This window comes from Podarcis filfolensis, assembly GCF_964270895.1.
Source record: "Podarcis filfolensis genome assembly, chromosome: 8".
NCBI classification, from domain to species: Eukaryota; Metazoa; Chordata; class Lepidosauria; order Squamata; family Lacertidae; genus Podarcis; species Podarcis filfolensis.
Genome location: NC_139611.1, coordinates 84,283,428 through 84,301,158, shown reverse-complemented (window position 1 = coordinate 84,301,158; position 17,731 = coordinate 84,283,428). Strand labels below are relative to the sequence as shown.

General features: G+C 48.1%; 1 protein-coding gene across 11 annotated transcripts in view; it reads left to right on the top strand.

The window, feature by feature from the left end:
• The window catches only part of RYR1 (ryanodine receptor 1), a 228,207-nt gene that overhangs the window by 96,527 nt on the left and 113,949 nt on the right, over positions 1–17,731 (top strand). For all 11 annotated transcript variants that reach the window (XM_083626671.1, XM_083626668.1, XM_083626667.1 and 8 more), the window contains exons 29-36: positions 1,725–2,107; positions 4,515–4,647; positions 4,964–5,124; positions 5,946–6,111; positions 8,263–8,349; positions 9,043–9,269; positions 10,827–11,748; positions 13,097–13,297. In XM_083626671.1, the coding sequence (XP_083482797.1) occupies positions 1,725–2,107; positions 4,515–4,647; positions 4,964–5,124; positions 5,946–6,111; positions 8,263–8,349; positions 9,043–9,269; positions 10,827–11,748; positions 13,097–13,297 (2,280 nt within the window). The remainder of the gene's footprint in view (positions 1–1,724; positions 2,108–4,514; positions 4,648–4,963; positions 5,125–5,945; positions 6,112–8,262; positions 8,350–9,042; positions 9,270–10,826; positions 11,749–13,096; positions 13,298–17,731) is intronic.

The window sequence follows — 17,731 nt, the reverse complement described above, 5'->3', positions numbered from 1 at the left end:
AAAAAGGAACTATTTTTTCATATTCTTTTGTACCATTACAGCTAATAACCCCTTAATTTCAATCCAACATCACTCAATATTCCTTAATATTACAGTATTTTTGCAAATAGTCTTTGAATTTCTTCCATTCTTCTTCTGCTGATTCTTCTCCCTGGTCACGGATTCTGCCAGTCAATTCTGCCAGTCCCATAAACATTAATTGATTTTCAATGCATTCCTATGGGATTTCGTGCTTCGCAAGACGAAAAATTCGCTAGACGAAAAAATTCGCGGAACGAATTAATTTCGTCTTGCGAGGCACCACTGTAGTGGCATGCACAGAGTGGGCAGCAGTGAGGAGTCAGGGAGAGAGGGAAGCCTTGGCTGTGTCTGAGGGCAGCAGCCATGTCTGCTTGGCAAGAGGAGCACTGAGCCAGAGCTACTGAGGGGATAATATTAATATAATAATAATACTGTGGTACCTCGGGTTACATACGCTTCAGGTTACAGGCGCTTCAGGTTACAGACTCCGCTAACCCAGAAATAGTACCTCGGGTTAAGAACTTTGCTTCAGGATGAGAACAGAAATCGTGCAGCGGCGGCGCGGCGGCAGCAGCAGCAGGAGGCCCCATTAGCTAAAGTGGTGCTTCAGGTTAAGAACAGACTAATTAAGTACATAACCCGAGGTACCACGGTAATAATTTATTATTTGTACCCCGCCCACCTGGCTGGGTTTCCCCAGCCACTCTGCCCGGCTTCCAAAAAAAGATTTAAAATACATTAAAATGTCACACATTAAAAGCTTCCCCAAACAGGGCTGCCTTCAGATGTCTTCTAAATGTCAGGTAGTTGTTTATCTCTTTGACATTTGATGGGAGGGCGTTCCACAGGGAGGGCGCCACCACCGAGAAGACCCTCTGCCTGGTTCCCTGTAGCTTCACCTTTCACAGTGAGGGAAGGCCCTCGGCGCTGGACCTCAGTGTTCGGGCAGAACGATGGGGGTGGAGAGACCCACGTCTGAGCCACCCATTTATATATATATTTTTAATATATATTATTATTATTAATTGGCATCCTAGGATATCATACACAACCTTAAATACACGTACAAAGAAAAGGTAAAGGTAATAATAATAATAATAATAATAATAATAATAATAATAAATAACCTTAAATAATTATATCGTTAAATATTTATTTAAACTTGTACTTATCCTTGCTCTTTTCTTATACTTTCTAACTAAACAAAAATAAACCAAAGTAAAAATTGAATAAACTAAATTATGTCAAAATAGACTTCCTGTCATTTCCCGATGTAAGTTACATTTACAGCATTGAATGTACTTATACTTCTTACCTTACTCTTACTATGTTTTCTCATACTTTCTTATAACATATCGTACCATTTTTCCTTATTTAATAATATTTAATTTACACAAGGGTCATTCAAATGCATCCACAGATGTTATGTTGTTGTTATATTTTTGTCGGTATTTCTTAAACATATCCCATTTTTGCGTAAATGATTGTTTCGTATTTCCCCTTAATCTATTTGTCAATTGAGCCATTTCTGCATATTCTGCCATTCCCTTACGGTTGGTACTTTCTGAGGGCTCATCTAGACTTCCTTTTGTGCCGCGTTTCTAGGCACAGAACCAGGTAAGGATGCGGATTTGGTTGCAGGTAGTCTTGTGCAAAAGAGAAACCGTAAGGTGAACCCGTGCCGCCCTGTGCTCCATTTTCAGGTGTCCCGGATCGACGGCACCGTGGACAACCCTCCGTGCTTGAAGATGACACACCGGACGTTCGGCTCGCAGAACGCCGTGGTGGAGCTCCTCTTCCTTCGGCTCAGCATGCCCGTGGAGTTCGACGAGAAGTTCAAGGTCACGGCGGGCACCACTCCCCTCACGCACGCCCTCACCATCCCCGAGGACGAGGTCAAAGACGTCGACCTCGACTCGGAATATGAGCAGCTGAAGAAAACCGCCAGCCCCAAGGAGGCCGAAGAGGCCGAGAAGGAGAAGCAAGGCCCCGCTCCACCAGGCGCTCCTAAGGAGCCTCCCAAGGAGGTCTCCAAGGCCGAGAACGAAAAGGATGCTTCGACGGAAAAGGGCAAGACCAAGCGAGGGTGAGGGCTGGGTTGGGGCATGGGGAGAAAAGGCTTCTTGCCCGTTGCAGGTGATTGCCTGGGGTGAGTGGGGAGTGCCTATGTTATTACATTAATAATAATAATAATAATAATAATAATAATAATAATATAATAAATTTTATTTATACCCTGCCCTCCCAAGCCAAGACCGGGCTCAGGGCAGCTAACAACCAATAATAAAAACAAGTTGATTGAAATACAACTTAAAAACAAGATTAAGACACAACATTAAAACATTAAAATGCAGCCTCATCACAGGGAAGAAAAAAGAAAGAGGGGGAAGGAGTCAAATTGATTCTAAGCCAAAGGCCAGGTGGAACAACTCTGTCTTACAGCCCCTGCGGAAAGAAATCAGATCCTGCAGGGCCCTGGTCTCATGAGGCAGAGCGTTCCACCAGGCCAGAGCCAGTGTTGAATGTGAGATTTTGACCAGCTTCGGCCCATCTGAAGCTGAAGCTGATACAGGCTCGTCTTATCTTGAGCCCAAGCAGAGCGTCGTCATACACAGCGGAAGGATAAGCAGTATGCGCTACATTCTTAATTTTATTTACACTCTATGCTGAGAGAATACAAACGTGCATCTTGCCTCTGCGAGAGCAGGGAAGCAACTCCTCTCGGAAACAAAGAACACCGAGAGAACAGTGAAAAACAGGAAACCAGTGTACGTCACATCCAGTCTCCCATTCCCGTGGGAATCCAACAGTAACTCTGACTGTGGAATGCAAAACAATGTCTTGTGACTGCAGTTGCTGCTCAGTGAGGGAAATAGAAACCAACATTGAAAAGGGCCTGGCTCTGGTTGAGGCTAATCTGACTTCCTTAGGGCCCGGGACCTCTAGGGTGTTGCTATTTATGGACCTTAAGGTCCTCCATGGGGCATACTGGGAGAGGCGGTCCTGTAGGTATATCCCAACTTGGCTCCAAAGAGCATGCAGCAGCATGCTTGGCTTCCCATGAGATTGCCACCTCATCCCTCCCTCTCCCATTTAATTCAGATTTACCCTTTATGTGGCACGTTTGTTTTATATATTGGATTTTCTGCAGGAATAGCAAATCTCTATCAAATGGGAATATAGGATGGCCTTCCAAACCAACTGCTTAAGGCGATTTTTGAAACAGTTAAAAGCACGAAACCGCAGGTCGTTGTTTTACTTTTAAACCACATTTCCTGCAAGTAAATCTGTGCTCAAAGCAGTTCAGAAACTAAATGCAGCGATGCAATAATTATACACCGTGAGCCGTATGATGTCGCTGCAAAACAATGCTAGAAAATTAATAATCATTAATTAGCGGTTCATTTGACATATAAAAACATGTAACTAAACAGTACAGCTCACTAATAGATCAAGTCAACATTTCTATGAAGCAGCAGGTGTTTTTCAGGCAGCAGCTCCTTTCTGAAGGCTCCTAGGGCTGGAGGGTGGGGTAAGCCAGGGGGAGAAAGCCACCCCCTGGTGTCCAGCACAGAGTCACTGACCCCCTCACTGCATTTAAAAGAAGGCTAAAACCCTAACAGGTAGACATTGGTGTTTAAGACCCATTTGTCCTACTAGGAAATCCTGTTTGAACAAGCATGTCTTCAGCTGTTTCCGGAAAGTACAGTTAGTGAGCGCTTGTCGTATCTGAGGTAAAAGGTAAAGGGACCCCCGGCCATTAGGTGCAGTCGCGTACGACTCTGGGGTTGCGGCGCTCATCTCGCTTTATTGGCCGAGGGAGCCGGCATACAGCTTCCGAGTCATGTGGCCAGCATGACTAAGCCGCTTCTGGCAAACCAGAGCAGCGCACGGAAACACCGTTTACCTTCCCGCCTACCTTACCTTACCTATTTATCTACTTGCACGTTGACGTGCTTTCGAACTGCTAGGTTGGCAGGAGCAGGGACCGAGCAACGGGAGCTCACCCCGTGGCGGGGATTCGAACCGCCGAACTTCTGATCGGCAAGCCCTAGGCTCTGTGGTTTAGACCATAGCGGCACCCACATCCCTTGTCGCATCTGAACAGGAATTCTATTCCACAGAACAGGGGGCAGCCATGCTAAAAGCCCTGTTCTGAGTTACTGTGGAGTTCAGTTTATTTATTAACGTTAGGAACTTTTAGGAGAAACTACCGGACATATGAGCATGACAGCATGTGGGTTGTACTGTTCAAAACATTCATGTGTAAGCAGTGACAAGGCCCCAGTGCGCTACCGTGTGAAAGTGCCCCTTGTGTGTTTAACAGTGTGGTCCAATGCGGATTGATTCAGAAGTAAGTCCCATTCAGGTCAGTAATGCACTTTAATCCAAGAAAAGCAAAGATGGCAGCCTTGGAGAGAATGAGGTCTGGTTATTTGGATGCAGCGCCAGCTTCCGTTTCTGACCATGCTCCCTCTCTCCCACGTCTCCAGTTTTCTGTTCAAGGCCAAGAAAGCCACCACTTTCATCAGCCCTCCTCCAGTCGTCCCCACCGTACCTCGGCTGGAAGAGGAGGTGGTTCCAGATAATCGAGATGACCCCGAGATCATCATGAACACCACAACGGTAACAAGGACTTGGCTCTTTGTGAGGCTTGGCATGCAATCTCTTGATAGAAGCACAGATTCCTCCTTTACTTTGGGGTGCTCAGGTGTGCTTTGCTACAGGTCGAGGGCATCTTTTTTCTGGGTGGGGCTAAAGCACAATTCACGGACCAGTTTCAGAGCATGCGGCCTTCTCCCAGAGATGGGATGCTTGGGGAAATGTTTTGAGTTCAAAAATCCTGCGCATAGCTCCTCTCTTCCTTCAACTTGCACGAAAGGAGGAATTGCTTCCTAGCTTAAGCTACCCACGGTTTGTCATTAGCCCTTTCTTCTTACAGTATTACTACTCAGTTCGGATCTTTGCGGGCCAGGAGCCTACCTGTGTCTGGGTAGGCTGGGTCACCCCTGACTACCACCAGCACGACATGAACTTTGACCTCACCAAGGTGCGCAACGTCACTGTCACCATGGGTGACGACAAGGGAAACATCCACGACAGGTGAGAACTAGCCGGGTTCCCTTTGCCTTGTGAGTCTGTCATAAAAATTTCCTCAGGCCCATGTCTTAGTTGATTGTGGGTGAAGGTTGGAAGGAGGTCTGACAAAGATAAAACAAGGATCTCAAATGCTCATTGTGGCGATCACACACAGGGCCCCCGGACGTTTGACGGTCTATTGACCCTGTGCCGCCACTGCGATTGCTTTTTCCGCTGCCACCACCCCGTATCTCACGGGGACACACGGAGTCCAGTCAGTTGTTAACATAAACAAATAATCAAGTTCATTTTTAAATGCAGGAACAAGCTTATGGTTACAGTTAATTTTTCTTGGCAGTTTCTTAATCTTAGTTCCTAACAACTCCAAACTGATTATTCCAACTATCTATCTGACTCCACCTAACGATTCCTCTCACTCTCTCACAATACAACTCTACCAAACCACACCTAAATCTCCCTCTTCCTTCTTCAACTCCCAAACCTCAACTCTCAACTCAACTGACTTTCAAAACCTCCCACTCGACCTTTTATTCCCCCCTTGCATTCTCACTGGCCAATCACATCACACCTATTTTAACCCTTTCCTTATAACCCATCCTAGGAGGCAAACGCCACACTCATCCATGAATGTTTATAAAAGGACTGATCCACTCTGCCAAAGGGATGAGCACACTAAGAGGCTACAGACAAGAGGGGTGATGGGAATTGCAGTTCAGCAACATGTGGAGGGCACCAGGTTGGGGAAGCCTTGCTTTTCAGGGCTTAGTGGTACCTCAAGAAGGTCTTGGTCAGAAGGACTCTTCAACTGTTTCTCCCTTTCGTAGCATCAAGCGAAGCAGTTGCTACATGGTGTGGGGAGGGGACTTCGTCTCCAGTACCCAGCAGACTCGGGTCAGCACCGTGGACCTGGTGATTGGCTGCCTCGTTGACCTGGCAACTGGCCTCATGACCTTTACAGCCAACGGGAAAGAGGTCAACACTTTCTTCCAGGTGAGTGGGGCACCTTCTGGGTGGAAGGGCAGAACACATTTTTCAGGACACTGGAGTACAGAGAGGTGGCCATCATACAGTGCATATTTAATTTAAGGAACTGGTCAACAGATGGATGCTGGCTTTAGATAGTCTTTAAATGGGATTTTAAAATAGATGTGAAACTGTTGATAAGGATAACTTAATGCAACCTGCATTTTCAACCTCCAACCACCGACGCTGGAGACACACAAGAGGGGAATCGTTGGCTGGAGCTTCTATATTCTCCTGTGAGGCTTTCAGAAAACAGTCCTCTTTCTAGAGCATGGTCAAGGATGCCTGTTATATGCACCTGCCATGTTCTGAACCGATGCAAGCTTCAGCCAGGTTGAAAGTTGCCAACCCCTCCAGCAAAGGTTGTGAGTGGACAATATAACCCTCTGTTTCCAGACTACATCCTCCAGGCTTGTGGAGAACTACAGAGGCTTTAAGGGCCAACCCTCGGCCCTAAAGGCGGGCAAGTCTCCTCTGTCCCATACACTGCCAGACTGGTGATGTGCAGTTGGAAGCATCTGGTTCTTTATGGGAAGGTGCCTGTGAGGGTTCAGGCTCTGACTCAATAGAGTCCACCAGCTCCACCTGGTATGCAGGATGAGACCCTACCTGCCTGCAGACTGCCTCCCCAGAGTAGCGCATGCTCTGGTTATCTCCCGCTTGGACTACTGCAACGTGCTCTAAGTGGGGCTACCTTTGAAGGTGACCCAAAAACTGCAACTAATCCAGAATGTGGCAGCTAGACTGGTGACTGGGGGGTGGCCGCCGAGACCATATAACACCGGTCTTGAAAGACCCACATTGGCTCCCAGTACATTTCCAAGCACAATTCAAAGTGTTGGTGTTGACCTTTAAAGCCCTAAACAGCCTCGGTCCAGTATACCTGAAGGAGCGCCTCCACCCCCATCGTTCTGCCCGGACGCTGAGGTCCAGCGCCAAGGGCCTTCTGGCAGTTCTCTCATTGCGAGAAGCCAAATTACAGGGAACCAGGCAGAGGGCCTTCTCGGTAGTGGTGCCTGCCCTGTGGAACGCCCTCCCATCAGATGTCAAAGAGATAAACAACTACCTGACATTCAGAAGACATCTTAAGGCAGCCCTGTTCAGGGAAGTTTTTAATGTGTGAGACATCTTAGTGTATTTTTGGTCTTTGTGGAAGCTGCCCAGAGTGGCTGGGGAAACCCAGCCACATGGGCGGGGTACAAATAATAAATTTTTATTTTTATTATTACTATTACTATTTCTCTGGGGGCTCCTATCCCTCAGCCTGAGGCACACTCTCTTCAACAGTCAGCTCTGAGCCCTAAACTTGACCTGGTTCCCTAACTCCCTTCCAGGTTTCCACTTTGTGTCTGGATCGCTGCTAGATTCAGGGGCTGTGAAACCACCCATGTAAAGGCTCTCCTACACCACAGACTTAAACTACTTTACCTGGTGTGTCTGATTTAGCGTAGTGGCCAAAAATGGTGTATGTGCATGTCAGAGACTGCAGGACCAACGCTCTCTGATTTGCTTGAATGTATTTACAAAAAATTGGGACGCCGGCTCCCTCGGCCAGTAAAGCGAGATGAGCGCTGCAACCCCAGAGTCAGTCACGACTGGACCTAATGATCACGGGTCCCTTTACCTGCCAGTGTGGTGTAGTGGTTAAGAGCGGTAGTCTCGTAATCTGAGTAACCGGGTTCGCGTCTCCGCTCCTCCACATACAGCTGCTGGGTGAATTTGGGCCAGTCACACTTCTTTGAAGTCTCTCAGCCCCACTCACCTCACAGAGTGTTTGTTGTGGGGGAGGAAGGGAAAGGAGAATGTCAGCCGCTTTGAGACTCCTTAAAGGGAGTGAAAGGCGGGATATCAAATCCAAACTCTTCTTCTTCTTCTTCTACCTTTATTTACAAAAAAAAATAAAAAATAAACTGCACTGAAATAATTGATAAAAGCCGGTATATATAATTGTTTTAAATACATTAAAAATAAACAAAATATTGACCTGACTCAGCATTCTGGCAAAAGGGTACTTGGCATCCTTACAATTCCCAGCATTCATTGGGAGAAAAAGTTAGAAGTTAAAACTTTTTTCCTATGTGTTTTACTACGTCATCTTACACACCTGTCGCACTGCAGGTGGAGCCAAACACGAAGCTGTTTCCTGCTGTCGTCGCCCTTCCAACAAGCCAGAACGTAATCCAGTTTGAACTGGGCAAGCTGAAGGTAAGGCCCAAACCTCCAAATAGTAGTGTTTTTGCACACATTCCAATCGCCGAGCCATGAGGGACTTTAGGGGCTTCAACCCTTATCCAGGGTTCGGTTTCCTTGAACTGAAGGTGAATGGAGACTGTGGTGTCTTCAGGATATATGGTTACATTTGCATATCAATACAACCTTAGCATAGAACGGAAGGCCTCACAGCATTAACACCCCAACAGATCTTGCCTCCACATTAAGTTCCCAGACCATAGCTCTGGGTACAGCACAGAGTAAGGCAAGTCTTTGTGTCTCCAGCTTCCAGCATCAGCCCAAACCTTCTCACAAACCAGGCTCCCTTTAACCTGCTGTTCTCCATCTTAGGATCACTTGGCATCCAGCCAGATGAGGTGGGAGAAGGCCCATCCTTTTGTCTCTATAGCAACAGGGCAACTTTTTTGGACATATAAACGGAAGTACTTAGTTGGCCAGCTGAGGCCATTACCTTAACAAAATAACGAGTCTGTACCGGTTCAGTTGCTTCTTCTGCCAGATTCTAAACCGCACTGTATATTGGGTCACAGGCTTGGAAGGGACCCACAGATATCCAGACTGACCTCCCCTCAAAAACTATAACAGTATTTTAGAACAGAGGGAAGCTTGCAGTTGTGACATTCAGAGTGACCACATTCTTCTGTCTCCCTTCTCCTCCCCTGGCAGAACATCATGCCCATCTCAGCTGCCATGTTCCGCAGTGAGCGGAAGAACCCAGAGCCCCAGTGCCCACCACGGCTTGCCATTCAGATGCTGACACCGATGACCTGGAGCCGTATGCCCAATGAGTTCCTGCGGGTGGAAGTTGCCCGTTTCAGCGACCGGCATGGGTGGATGGTTGAGTGTACAGAGCCTAACATCATGATGGCCCTCCACATTCCAGAGGAAAGTCGGTGAGTCTCCTATAAGCCCCTGTAGGAATTACAGCTCAGCTCTACCAAGTCCTAAGGCAGATTAGCCATTTCAGCACCATGGAGAGCTCCTAATGAGCCACTTGCTCCCACAAAGGGCTGGAAGAAAACAAATGCCTTTTGAACATCTCTCCTCCAGCTCACCTCTCCAAGGTCACATGCACACCATTCATTTGAAGCAGGGGGCTCTCTTGGTAGTTCCACCACCTTCAGAACTTTGGGGTAGTGGTGACCCTGGAGAGGACGTTCTCTGTGGCAGCCCTAAGTCGTGGAATTCATTCCCTACAAATCTGGCACCTCAACTATACCCCTTTTGGCCTAGGACTTGCCAATCAGAAGGTCGGCAGTTCGAATCCCCGCGACGGGGTGAGCTCCCGTTGCTCGGTCCCTGCTCCTGCCAACCTAGCAGTTCGAAAGCACGTCAAAGTGCAAGTAGATAAATAGGTACCGCTCCGGCAGGAAGGTAAACGGCGTTTCCATGCACTGCTCTGGTTCGCCAGAAGCAGCTTAGTCATGCTGGCCACATGACCCGGAAGCAGTACGCCGGCTCCCTCAGCCAATAAAGCGAGATGAGCGCCACAACCCCAGAGTCAGCCACAGCTGGACCTAATGGTCAGGAGTCCCTTTACTTTTACCTTAAAAATGCACCTCTTTACACTGGCATTGGCCACCTGAAGTATGAGTTTTCAGGACCTACCTATTCCTGTTACTGTAATTTATTTTAACACTGTTTTTAATACTGACTTTTAAGTGGTTGCAACCTGCCCTGGGACCTGCTGGTGAAAAGCAGGTAACAACAACAACGATGATATAAAATGAGGATAATGTGTACACCAAACTACGAGCACTCTGAGTTATTTCCTCATCCGAAAAGCAGGTGAAGAGACGCCCTGTTAAGAAAATATAAAGAGGAAAGAAAGTGTTAAGATTATCATCATGCGTAGTTACAGACCCATGTTAAGCCTATTATATTAATAATTCACCCTTTGCATCTGTTTTGCTCTATTTTGTTTTCAACTTGTACTTCCCTAAAAAAATCATCTAATCTAGGTATCAACATAATAATAATAATAATAATAATAATAATAATAATAATAATACTGGGAATTGTAGCTCCATGAGGGATAAACGACACTTCCCACGACTCATTTGGAGAAGCTATGTGCTTCGTAAGCACGTCAAAAGTGCAAGTAGATAAATAGGTACTGCTCTAGCAGGAAGGTAAACGGTGTTTCCATGCGCTGCTCTGGTTTGCCAGAAGCGGCTTAGTCATGCTGGCCACGTGACCCGGAAGCTGTATCCTCGGCCAGTAAAGCGAGATGAGCGCGCAACCCCAGAGTTGGTCACAACTGGACCTAATGGTCAGGGGTCCCTTTACCTTTACCTTTATGTGCTTTAAATGTAAGATGTAGATACAGCCCTAGGTGGAGATGTGGAGAACTAGAGCTTTTTCAAAAAGATGGTGCCCAGGCCTGGAGGACAGGGCACTTCCTGCCACGCAGTGCCCTCACGTCCCCCTCTTCTGACTCCCCTTCACAGGTGCATAGACATCCTGGAGCTTTCAGAGCGCCTGGACCTGCTGAAATTCCACTCGCATACCCTGAAGCTGTACTGCGCCGTCTGCGCCTTGGGCAACAACCGGGTGGCGCATGCCCTGTGCAGCCACGTGGACGAGTCTCAGCTGCTGTACACCATCGAGAGCAACCACCTCCCTGGCCTTCTGCGAAGCGGCTACTACGACCTGCTCATCGGCATGCACCTGGAGTCTGCCAAGCGCTCCCGCCTCATGATGAACAGCGAGTTCATCGTCCCTATGACGGATGAGACCAAGAGCATCACGCTCTTCCCGGCCGGTACCAAGAAGCCCGGCCTGCCCGGAGTGGGCATGAGCACCTGCCTGCGCCCGCCGCTGCACTTTGTGGACACCTGCTTCGTCAGCAACAGCAAGGAGCTGTACCAGCTGAGCCCGTCCATCCCCTTGGACGTGCTGAAGGTGAAGGCTATCAACATGCTGACCGAGGCCGTACAGGACGGCGGGCAGCACACCCGCGACCCCGTCGGGGGCAGCGTGGAGTTCCAGTTCGTGCCGGTCCTCAAGCTGATCTGCACCCTCCTCATCATGGGCGTCTTCGAAGACGAGGACGTGCGCCACATCCTCAAGATGATCGAGCCGAACGTCTTCGTGGAGCCCAAGGAGGAGGAAGAGGCAGCAGCGGACGCCGAGGAGGGAGGAGAAGAGCAAGCACCCGCGGAGGAAGAGGAGCAGATGGTGGCAACGGAGGAAGAAGACGAAGAGGGGGCGGAGAAAGAGGCCGGAGGGGGGAAGAAGGAAGAAGTGGAGGGAGGCGAGAAGAGGGAGCTGAAAGCCATCGAGGCCGGGGAAGCGGAAGCCAAGGAGGATGAGGAGGGGTTGGAGGAAGGCTTGCTGCAGATGAAGCTTCCTGAATCTGTCAAGCTGCAGGTAAAGGGTGTGGCTTTGGGGTTTCCTCCCCCCCGCCGTACTCCCTCCAGATCACCCAGCCTCTGTGGTCCTTCAACAGTGGCCATCTTATTCCCGCTGTCAGAGTCGGTTAGCTCCATTCCCTGTCCAAACAATGGACCACACACTTTTAACGGGATCAAGGGCATCTTGTTCTTGACATCTTGGCTGGCCGCTTGAAGAATAGGATGCTGGACTAGATGGGCCATTGGCCTGATCCACAACAGCTCTTCTTATGTTTGCCTCATGAAAAGAGCATGAGGCGAACGCTTGTGTTTGGATGGGTGTGAGGTCTTCATGTGTGAGATTGAATGGATGGTGGCTCTAGCTGTTGTGCTTCTGCGACCATGTGAGAAAGCAAGAGTGTGTTTTGGGTTGTACCCAACTGAGTTTTATCTTGGAGCGGATGCGCTGAAATTAATGAACATTCTATTTCATTCCGCTGGGTCTAAGCTCAGTTGGAGACAACCCTTGGTGGGTTGGCTCTGGCCCCACCCATGGGCTGTCCACTTTTAATGGGGGAAGGGACATCTTGTCTGCTTGGCCACTGTGAGAACAGGATGCTGGACCTGATGGCCATTGGCCTGATCCAGGGCTCTTGTTAAGTAACATCCTGAGCCAGCTCTGTCACCAGGTCTGAGCCAGGTCACCCTGAAAGACCCATCTCTGTATGGTCCACCTCCTTTGAGGCCACTCCATGTCACATCTCCAGTTGGTATGTACAATTGTTGTCGTTTAGTCGTGCCCGACTCTTTGTGACCCCATGGACCAGAGCACGCCAGGCACTCCTGTCTTCCACTGCCTCCCACAGTTTGGTCAAACTCATGATTGTAGCTTCGAGAACACTGTCCAGCCATCTCATCCTCTGTCGTCCCCTTCTCCTTGTGCCCTCCATCTTTCCCAGCATCAGGGTCTTTTCCAGGGAGTCTTCTCTTCTCATGAGGTGGCCAAAGTCTTGGAGCCTCAGCTTCAGGATCTGTCCTTCCAGTGAGCACTCAGGGCTGATTTCCTTCAGAATGGATAGGTTTGTTCTTCTTGCAGTCCATGGGACTCTCCAGAGTCTCCTCCAGCACCAGAATTCAAAAGCATCCATTCTTCGGCGTCCATCAGCCTTCTTGATGGTCCAGCTCTCACTTCCATACATCACTACTGGCAAAACCAGAGCTTTAACTATACGGACCTTTGTCGGCAAGGTGATGTCTCTGCTTTTTAAGATGCTAAGCCCCAAACCTCCTCCTCTCTCCTTCTCAGTCCTTTCCACCCAGCCCTGGTGACTGTGGCTCCTCTCCCCATTGTGCTGACTCCTCTCTCTCCCTCCCTCTTCCCACAGATGTGCAACCTGCTGCAGTTCTTCTGCGACCGCGAGCTGCAGCACCGTGTGGAAGCCATCATCGCTTTCTCGGAGCGCTATGTGGACAACCTGCAGACCAACCAGCGCCAGCGCTACAACACCCTCATGCAGGCCTTCACCATGTCCGCCGCAGAGACGGCCCGGCGCACCCGAGAGTTCCGCTCCCCTCCTCAGGAGCAGGTACTGGGGAGGGGGCAATGGGGAGAGCTAAAGGGGGTGGCTAGGCAGGGCTTCAGCCAGTGAAGAGGTACAAGTTCCTGTAATGCCCCTGTGTCAAAAGCTGATAATATTCTCACACAGCACTCCAGAATATTATTATTCTTCCTTATTTATTGTATAATACTTTCACTGACCACCTCGCTGAGGAAATCCTGGGTGAGTTTGAAAGCCATGGTGCTGATTGATATAGCAGAAGTAAATTGAAATAACAGGAGCAAATTAAGTTTCATTTTGGGATTCAGAACTGGGAGCCTGAACAGCCCTGCCCTGCTTGTCTCTACCTGACTTGGATTGGGGCCTGACAGGCTCCATAAAGAGTGCTGCTGCTGCTTGGCAGAGAAGGCTCCATTATTGTTTTTATTTTTTATCTATGTCATTTCAAATTGTGATTGATATTACAGTGGTACCTCTGGATGCGTTCCGCAGCCCCGTTCGCATCCTGAAGTAAACGCAGCCCGCGTCCGGCGATTCGCCGCTTCCGCACATGCGTGTGGCGTCATTTTGAGCATCTGCGCATGCGTGAGCGGCGAAACCCGGAAGTAACGTGCTCTGTTACTTCTGGGTCGCCGCGGAGCGCGACCCAGAACATGCTCAACCCAAAGCTACTTCAACCCGAGTATGATTGTAATGCTGTATCAGATTTTATGATTTATGTGGAAATTGTTTTCCATTTGGTTGGTACTTTTTTATTTGTTTTATTTATTGTTTATAACTTTTGTTATGTTGGTAATTATGTAAATCTTGTCATGTTGTAAGCTGCCCTGAGCATTGTTTTTGTTGGGATACTGCCAGGGAGATAATGTGCATCTTAGCCCCCAAGCTCCTTGCCAGACGATCCATCGACCTCCCGTAGTCACGCAGTATCAGCAATTTAGCGACACTAAGCCTCTGGCTTAGTGCACACTCTTAACAGCAGAATTCACACAGCAAAAGTTGCACAAGCAGGACAGCATATTTACAGTTTATTTTGCGTAGGTCAGAACAAAAGAAGACATGACCGTCTGCTCCGACTGCTCAGGCAAAACAGGAGAAAACGAAAGGAACATATAGCATAAACATCCTGTGAGACAGGAACTTACGCAGGCTGTGACACAAACATCCTGCTCCCTTTTAAGGTGGAACGGAAATATCCTAACATCCTCCCCCTTTCCGTGTAACCTGTAGTACCTGTGGTTCAGCCCAATTGCAACCTTTGTACGTAAACCTTAAGTTGTTCTCTGTTAACAACCTTAGACAACAGATCAGCAGGAATTTCATTTCCTGGCATGTAGGACACCTGAATGAGTCCTTTCTGAATACACTCTCTTGCACGATGTAGCTTAATCTGCAAGTACTTGGTCCTTTGCTTGCAACTCTCCGAGTTCAGCAAAGCCAAACAAGATCTATTGTCTTGATACACTTGTATAGGACATTTCACAAAAACCCCAATGTCCTTAAACAGTTGCATCAACCATTCACAATCCATGAGTGAAAATGACAGAGCATTGAGTTCTGCTTCACAGGAACTTAGGCTAACTGTCGTCTGCTTTTTGCACAACCAGTCAAACAGGCAGTGGTTGTACATGTAGCATACTCCAGAAGTGCTTGTACCATCCGTGGTGTCACTTCCAAAACTTGCATCTGCAAAGATTTCAAGACCTCCAGTCTTCTGACTGGTGAACCTCAGCCTGTAGTGCATAGTCCCTTTCAAATACCGGGCTATGCGCTTCAGAGCTTTCCAATCCTGAACAGTAGGATTGTTAGCATGTCTGCTAAGCAGGTTAGTGCTTACAGCAATGTCAGGTCTTGAACATCTAGCAATGAAATTCAACTTGCCTAGAATGCATCTGTACAGCGTTGTGTCAGAAAACGCTTCAGCAGTACTGTCTACCTGGTAACCTGTCACCATCGGTGTGTCTGCTGGGTTTGCATCAACCAAATTCAACCTGGTTAATACGTCAGCAATTTTCTGTGTTTGGTGTACCAGAAAATTACCTGCTTGGTCCCTCTCCACCTGCAGAGAAAGATAGTTGGATACTTCACCAAGATCCTTCATGTCAAAGTGCTCCTTCAGCTGAGCTAGGGTGCTTTGGTAGAAAGCCTGATTCTTCCAAAACATCAGAAGATCATCAACAAAACATAAACAATACAGTTTGTTTTGCCCCTCCTCCTTGACAAACACACACGGATCAGCTTTGCCCTGGTGAAAACCTAGAGAAAGCAACGTTTCAGTGAGTTTTGTGTTCCAACACCTGGCACTCTGCTTGAGACCATATAAGGATTTCCGCAGTTTACAGACCATTCCCTTCTGTATCTGCATCCCGTCAGGTGGAAGCATGTATAGCTCCTCCCCCAAAATCCCGTACAAAAAAGCTGTATTTATGTCATGATGGGAAACATGCAGTTTCTCCTCCGCAGCGATCTTGAGCATCAGCCGAATGCTCTCATATTTGACCGTGGGTGAGTAGGTCTCGTGGTAATCCTGCCCTGGTACCTGTGAAAAACCTCTGGCAACCAATCTGGCTTTGTGTCTGACAACCTTGCCATTCTGGTCTGTCTTGGCCTTGAAGACCCATTTGCTGCCAACCAGTCTCATCCCTGGGACTACCGGTACCAGTTCCCAAGTCTGGTTCCTGTTCAAGGAATCAACTTCAGCCTTCATGGCATTAAGCCAAGGCTCAGCATCTTTAGAGGTTAACTCCTGGACCTCTTTGAAGCTTGAAGGTTCCCACACCTTCTCTGAGCTACTAAGAACAGCAGTTGCCGTCTTAGCAAACTCATCAGCAAATCTCTTTGGAGGTTTGCCTTTGGTCGCCCTTTCAGACCTGCGAACCAGACGCAAGTCTTCTGGACTCATCTCCTCCTTCTTAGGAGAAAAGTGACCAATGGTGAACAGTGGTTCTTCCAGTTCATTGTCAGACGTATCAGATGGTCTGACTGAGGCCTTTGCGCTCTTGTAGTCTGCTGTGTCATCACTGTCACTGACAGCAGCAGCAGCGCCGCCCACTGAACTGGAATCCGAACTCTGATCATCATCATCATCATCATCCTCAGTTTCCTCAGCTTTCTCAGCATGATCTGCTTTCTTCACATCACCTTCATCCTCCTCTGGGTAACTCTGGAAAATTCCCACATTTTCCCCCCACTTAGGATTGTACTCAACACTCCTTGTGAACTTTATGGATTTTGAGTTAGTCATCCATACTCTGTATGCACCTTTATCGTACCCCATGAACAAACCATGTGCCCCACGCTTCCCAAGCTTGTTGCTTTGTGGGGTGTGTACCCACATGTCAGAACCAAAGATTCTCAAGTGCTTGGTGTTAGGTTTCTTACCAAACATTTTCTCATAGGGAGTGCAGCCAATAGGTGATGACAGTCTGCGATTAAAAGTGTAGACAAAATTCGAGAGAGCCTCCCCCCAAAACTTCTCAGGGAGGTTGGCATCATGCAACAAGGTTTTTATTCCTTGCAGCAACGTTTGATTTGCTCTCTCCGCAAGCCCATTCATCCATGGCGATCTAGGCGTTGATAAGTCATGCTGGATTCCCTTCTCAGTCAGGAAAGCTTCAAACTGCTGAGAAGTGAACTCCCCGCCCCGATCAGTAAACAGACAGCCAATACGTTTACCATGAGCATTCTCCAACCAAGCACAGAATGCCTTGAACCTAGGAAATGCTTGCGATTTCTGCTCGAGCACAAACACATGAATGTACCTGGAAAAAGAATCAATTAGAACCATGAAGTACCTTGCACCTCCCAAAGAGGGCGCTAGAGGCCCAACCAGGTCTGCATGAACTAGCTGGTAGGGTTTGGAAGCCTGCCTGCTAGACTCCTTGCCTTTTGGAGCAACCTTCACCTTGTTCTCTGCACAAGATACACATTTCATGTGAAATTTACAAGGTTTGATATCCAAACCTTCAACCAACTCAGGCATCTTGGCTAGCGCTTGCCAAGAGAGGTGACAAAATCTTCTATGTGCATCGTGAATGCATCCTGCATGAAGAACCTTGTTAGTTTGTGCAACACAACAAGTATCAGCATTAGACACAGCAACATCATCATAAGTTAGACAGAACAAACCATCCATCAACTTTGCATGCCACATGTCCTCTTTGCCTTTTCTGATGACACAGACAGTCCTCTTGAAGGAAACCTCAAAACCACGCCCAGTCAGCTGTGGTACACTAATCAAATTGTCCGCAGCTCCTGGAACAAAAAGTACATCTCTGATGGTAGTATGCAAACTTGCAAGTTTCACAGTCCCAACTCCTGTAGCTTGCAAAGTCCTTCCATCAACCAGGTGGACCTCTCCATCTTGAGGTGTGAAGGAGATAAACAGATGGCGGTCTTTGGTGAGATGGCGCGTCGCCCCAGAGTCAATAACAAACCTGGCCTTGGCCTTGTTTCCCACCG